The 6,950-nt window shown below is 29.7% G+C and overlaps 1 protein-coding gene across 1 annotated transcript in view; it reads right to left on the bottom strand.

Annotated features, from left to right (window-relative positions):
- Window positions 1–2,555: 2,555 nt before the first annotated feature.
- The window catches only part of CysRS-m (cysteine--tRNA ligase-like protein, mitochondrial), a 60,487-nt gene continuing 56,092 nt past the window's right edge, over window positions 2,556–6,950 (bottom strand). The window contains exons 12-13 of the mRNA XM_067286678.1: window positions 5,463–5,549; window positions 2,556–2,759 (exon numbers count right to left, since the gene is read on the bottom strand). Of these exons, the coding sequence (XP_067142779.1) occupies window positions 2,733–2,759; window positions 5,463–5,549 (114 nt within the window). The 3' untranslated portion in view covers window positions 2,556–2,732. The remainder of the gene's footprint in view (window positions 2,760–5,462; window positions 5,550–6,950) is intronic.

Raw genomic sequence — 6,950 nt, 5'->3', positions numbered from 1 at the left:
GCTTTTTTGTTCATTAAAATGATCATCCCAGGTGCTAGCTGACTGTGTCATCTGTATTCCTTTTCCTCAAAAATGGGAAAAACGACCAAATTATCTATTTGGCTTAACTCCAACCTTAATTGGTTAGCCCTAAGAACCACAAGGTTGGAGAAAAAGAAAAAGGAAGAGAAAAACAGAAACAGGAGACTCGCTCATCCTGAGAGTTTGATATAGATAGAGTGGAGATTTGGGGCAGCATAGATTGAGAATCACCAGGTCAAAAGAGAAAAGAAGCAAAGTCCTTCAAAGGATCTTTAAAGAAACCCATCCAACATGTCATCACTGCAGAGAAACACTAAGGTCAAGATCACATAGTCAGTAACCAAGTTCAATAACATTTAACCTTCAGGTTGAGTTTAGGTGATGTTCTCTCTCATAAACATTACAAAGAATCTTTTTGTAAATTCTCCTTGTTGATTGTTTAATATTCGTTTTCATGTATATGAGGGTTTGTCACTCTCCATCATGAATCCATACAACGCTTGTCTTTCACACAACATTGTCAATAAAATTTATATGTTGAAGTTTGCCCAGGTGAACTGCTCAGGCCTGACATAACATATTTGCCCTTAAATATTATATTAGTATTGAATTATAAATTTTTGAGTTAATAGAAACATAGAAATGCTTATTAATTTTCATTAACTTTAAAAAACAATCTGAGAGAATAATATTTGTTTTTAGCTTTTGAATTGGTGGCTGGCTGGATGGTTAAGACAGTTAAGGCATTAGCATGCCACTTTGGTGGACCTTGGATCAAATCTGGGCAAGCAATTTTCAGGAATTTTTTTTATGGATAGTGTGTCTTGGATGTGTCAGACCCCATTCCTCACCATATGGCCCATTATAGGTCTGGCCAAACCCACAGTGGGCTTGTCAAAAGGTCCATAGTCCCATAGGACAGTGTGTCAAAGATGAAAAAATAAATAAAAATATAAATAATTTTAAAATTTTTTAAATGCCTCTTACCAGATTTTTTGAACATTTCAATATAGATGTAATGACATTCAAAATTTGATCATTTAGAAATAAAACAATTACAGTAGAGAACCGAAAATCGGAATCAATTGGGGACTGGGGTTGTTCAGATTAGTGATTTGTTTCGATTACCGATTATGTACGAAAAAATACATTAACAAAATAAATATATTGAAGAATATAAAAACATGAAAATTATACTTTAGAAGTAAATCTAGTATCAAAAACGTTCGATTCAGCATGACACAGTCCGACTGAAAATCGTTCCGATTACCAGCGATTCCGATTACCGGGGTTCCAATTAATGAGTCTCTACTGTATTTTCAAATAATATTTTTATTGAAAATGAGAATTTTTATTGAGAATTTATTTTACTAAATTAGCTATGCATTTTTGTATCTTAGTATACAAATATATTAATTACAGAATAATAATTCACAATATACAGTAATACCTTGGTTTTTGTTGACTTCTGTTATCATCAGTTTCAGTTTTCATCTATTTTTTCTGTGAAAAATTTGTCTCAGATTTTGTCAGTATGCCCTCACTGCTAATTTTGAGAAAACAAAGGGCAGCTCACACGTTTTCCTGCTCAGTGTGGAGTTGTTTCTCATTTCTCTTCTCACTGTGGCGTTGTGAGCATTATCCCGTGTGTCTAGCCAATTCTGTTCCTTTCCTTTCCTTTCAGTTCCGCCATGGGATCAAAGAAAGTTTCCAGAACCAGCAGCCCTTTGAATGGCATGTAAAGAATAAATGTTAAATGTTCATTTATTCTTTACATTAGTCTTTTATATTCATTTTACATTAATTTCTTATTGTTTTTAATATTAAACACTATATTTATTCTCTGTAAAGTCTGTTTTTGGTATGTATTTTGGAGTGTCTACAACAAAGTAATTGAATTTACATTGATTCACATGGAAATAATTGCCTCAGTTTTTGTTGGTTTCGGATTTCGCCGATTGTTTTTAGGCAGATTATTGATGAAAACCAAGGTCTCACTATATTATATATAAACAAAAATAATTAAAATGTAAATTTTGTTTTTATGTAGCTTAAAAGTAAAGTTTTGTAAGTTTCTTAAAATTATATGTTTAACAATTATATAATTTATTGAACTAAATTTTTGATGAAACCAAAGAATATTTATTCTTTTAAATGTTTTGACATTCTTTTAATATGATTTTAAAGTAAAAATGCATGGTTAATCAGTAAAATAAAAAAAAAGAACTTTAAATCACAAAAAAATATTATATGTATGTATTTTCATAATACAAATTAGTACCCCATAATATTAAAAACATGTAAAAATAATTTCAAATGATTTTTTTGGGTCATACTTTTTATAATTATTTAATCTATTTGAAAACAAATAACCAAAATCTTTAATTGTTTACATGATAAATTCTAATATATGTTGTTAACTCACAATTTTGAGAAGAGTAATTTTCAATCTGAATGAAAGCTTTAAATATAAGGACTAAATATTATATTACTAAAAATAAAATAATTTTTAACTATCAAAATAATTTATTTAAATAACAGCTACTTTCTCAAATTATTGAGTACATCATTAAATTTTTATATGTTCAAACTGCTTTATGGAGAATAAAATACACACAACATGAATATACCTAATAAAGCAATTTGAAGATAAAAGTTCTGGAAAATAACTTCTATTTCTCTACTATCATTAAATGATTTATCATTTATCTTCACTTTCTTGGCACATATTGAGGATCCTGAAAAATATATTTAATAATAATAATTAAAAACAAAAATTTTACAAACAAAAAAAAAAGTGACAAAATGATAGTGCAGTATATTGAACTGCTCAGAAAGTTTATAGCAATTTTTGATAGCCAACAGTTGAGACACTGGATGAAGTGAAAAATTGTTTTTGTAAGAATCAATGAATATTATGAAAAAATGACTGAGACATATCCATTACAAAAAGTCTGTTAAGATTATTTAAATTTCATTTAATTTGGCTCATCATGAAATGGAAGCAAACAAATTGCACTCTCGACACTTGTTTCTTTTTGTTAAGGTAAAAATTCCATACAAACAGAAAGAAAAAAAAATGTGATGTTTATGGTAAGGAGGTTGTAGCAGTATCAACTGTTTGAAGTGGTTTGCTAAATTTAAAGTGGTAATTTGAACCTGGAAGATGCTTTGCATCAGGAAGATTGGCCATTATTGAAGAGGACCAGATCAAAACATTATTAGATAACAACCTTTGTTACAGAGATGAAGAGATAGCAAACAGCAGTCATCAAACAGTAATGTATTTCAACATCTAAAGAAGTTGGATATGTGAATCATTATGACATTTAGATACCTCCTGACTTAACAGAGAAGAACTTACTGGATCACATCTCTGTTTGCAATTCCCTTCAAAAAATGAAATGAAAATGACCATTTTCTGAAACATCTAGTAATAGGTGATGAAAAGTGGTTTGTTTATAACATTATCAGCCAAAATTGAACCACTTATTTCAAAGACTAGTCTAAAAAAGATAATACTCACCATCTAGTGCAATTGGACAGTACAGTAAGACCCCACTTAATGAGGGGGATAAATGAAAAAGTGTTAAACGAGGTCATTTTAACATAGAGTAAATAGGGAAAGGGGAACACACAACCAAAAATAAACAAATTTTACTTTAATTTATTTTTATATTAATTTGCATAATAATGTGTGTTAAATACACATAAGCATATGCATACAGAAATGTAAAGTTCATTTTTTGTGATGAAGGTCCTGGATCTTCTGAAATTTTGTTTTTTGCAATAAAATCATGTAGTTTCATTTGTCGCTCTCTTTTTCTTTCCTTAAGCAAATGTTGGTAGCAGAAGATTGCATCCAAAATGCCTCGTCTTGCTTTGGCACTCCTTTCAAAATCTGGATCATTCGCTACAATTTGGTCGACGATTATGGTTATCGTTACCAAACTTTTACTAAGGAAATCTGTAGATAAATTCTTTGGGATCTTCATTTTCAGAATCATTATTTTCCAGTTCTACATGAATTTCTTGTTCTGCCAGTTCTTGAAGGTCGTCATTGGCAAGGCTCTCACCAGAAATCTGCAGTAACTACTCAATATCCTGCTTATCTACATCGCCTAGTCCTGATGTATCGATAAGGTTGACAATTTGGTCAAGCTAATGATACAGCGATAGCTCTTCTCGTTGAGAATTCTTGGATACCTTCAGCCATAACTTCTTCCACACTCCATTCATGCATTTATCAGTTAATTCTTGCCAAGCAAAGTCGATATTGCCTATGGCATCCATGATGTTATATTTTTCCAAAATTGCACCAAACAAACATAGGTTTAAGGAAAGTACAGCACTATTACGAATTGCCACCCTTTTGCTGATTGGTTTGTGTTTGGGAATAATCATATTATATACAAATCAATAAAATGCCACGATAATTTGAATCGGTGTAAATTTTGAGCTTTTTCATTAGCCTATCACTGTATCGTTAGGCTTTGAGCAGACTGCGTTATACCGAATCAACATTAACTGAGGTAGCATTAAGTGGGATCTTCTGTACTAAGCTGCTTCTCTAGAATCAATCAATCAATCAGTTCTGATAAGTATTGTTCCCAAGTGGATCAACCAAAGATAGCAATTGAAGAAAAATGCCTGGAATTGGCCAACAAAAAGTGCATTGTTTCATCAAGATACTGTAATACCAGACAGATATTTTTTCACAAACATGCCAAAAATTATTGGAACTAGGCTAGAATGTTTTACCTATTCCCAGTGGTGATATTCAGCGGGTTCGCACAGGTTCGGCCGAACCCGTTGTTAAAATTTTCCGAGCCTTATTAAACACACGTAACATTTCTCAGTGGTTTTGTTTCTTTTAAAAAATATATTAAAATATACGTATTATACTATGTAACACTACTAAACTAGAGCCTTAGACCATTCATAGTTTCCAAGAAAACTGCTCGGAGCGTGAGCCGGTTCCGGGGGGTAGCCAGTTAGTTGTTAGACATGTGCGAGTCATAACCATTTGGTAATGCACCATTTGAGCAAAAAAAAAATTGTTAAGGAAAAAATTTTCTGTTAGTGAACCCTTTCTTAAATATTTCGAATATCACCCCTGCCTATTCCCATACTCATCCAACCTTGTTGACCATTTGTTCTGGGCTCTGCAGAATTCTCTTTGTGATAAAAACTTTATTAGTTTGAAAACTTGCAAAAACCACATGAAATTAGTTTTTGCAAGAAAAACTGGAAAGTTCTATGAAGAGGGTATTATGAAATTTAACCATAGAAGGCAATGCATCATTAAAAACAACCTGTGTTGAATAAAGTATGCTTTTAGTTTTAAAACAGTTTCTTTTACTTCTCTTAAAAATTGTTAAAAACTTTCCAAACAACACAATATTTACATAGATATATGTCATTTGAAATGAAAAACTTACAAAAGCATCATGACTTGATATTGTTGATTTTTTTCCTACTAAACTTTTATCTTCTATGACTGACCAAGATGATTCTTTTCCTTTATCCTAAAAATTAAATTTGTTTTATTTATTTACAGATAATGCTCAAAAGGACAAGCAATTACTTCTTCAAAGATACAAAAAAGAAAATTTAAATATATATTTTCCTAAAACTAACATTTGATAGAAATATAATAACATTTATTTTTCAAATAAAGTAATAAACTTGATTTCTTAATAATCAATTATTTGAATTTGAAATACACTCAAACCTATTTTTGTGCAGTGGATAGGGAACGCATAAAAGAAAACACATTTAAAACAAAAAATGCACAAAACTTCACGAGTAGCTATAAAAAATAGTTTTTGCAACACAATTAAAAAGTATTTTTTTATGCGGTGAATAGGGACTGCATAAAAAAAGTCTCACGTAGAAAATAACTCAAAACCATATGAAATAACTAGGAATTGCTTTTTTAACTCCTTGGGCCTTTTTCTGCAATCCCTAATGGGGAAAAAAAAATCCTGTAAGAATTTTATTTTTTATATTAATTAATTATTTCCACTTAAATACGAATCTAACATTAAAAAAATTTGCCGGAAAATAATTCCAGCGAAATAAACACCCTTCCAAAAAGTGGTTTTACAGAAAAACTATATACACAGTTAAAAATAATAGTTAAAAAATGATTTTATTGGATAAATATAGCTGCAGGAAGTGTTATTCTTTCATTTAACAAGGTGTGAAATTTCACACCTGCAGTCTACATTTAACACAATATTTCTGATTTTTATGCTGTTAAAATACAAGGGGACAGAAAAAAGGTATGAGAAAAAATTTTATTGAATAAAAAATGAAAAAACCTGCTGATGTCATAGAAAACATCCAATAGAGTTTTTAAAAAATTTTACAGAAGTCAATTATGTTCCAATTTGATTGAAATTTTCATATACCGCACAAAAAAATCTGCACAAAAATAGGTTTGAGTGTAAATTTAACTATAACTATTAGTCATTAAAACAACTGAAAAAAAAACAAACTTAGTACCTTTCAATGGTACTGTACAGTTAATATGACCAAAGTGATATAATACCATTATATTTTAAAGAAAAAATTTCACAAATTACAAAACAATTAACTAAATCATAAAATTTAATTTTTTGAAATTAAATAGACAAAATATTCTTTTATATGTTTTAATCTTGAAGTCATAAAGATATACATTTTTAGACTCATTATTTAAAAATTTACAGTAAAACCTGTACAAAATGGAATGCAATGGTACCAGGTAGAAATTTTCATTTTAGCAGGTTTCCATTTTATAGAAGATTATGTTTTTATTAATGCAGAAAAAGAGAAATATTGAAAAAAATGTTACAATCCATATTTAGAACTATTTAATGGCAAATGTAAAAGTGTTGTTTCAAAAACATTTGAAAATATTAAAATGTTTAGTGTAGAGAAGA

The sequence above is a fragment of the Centruroides vittatus genome, unplaced genomic scaffold (assembly GCF_030686945.1).
Source record: "Centruroides vittatus isolate TY-2023 unplaced genomic scaffold, ASM3068694v2 scaffold_386, whole genome shotgun sequence".
Lineage (NCBI taxonomy): Eukaryota > Metazoa > Arthropoda > Arachnida > Scorpiones > Buthidae > Centruroides > Centruroides vittatus.
Note: the sequence above shows the minus strand (reverse complement) of the source record. Positions and strands in the feature narration are given on the sequence as shown.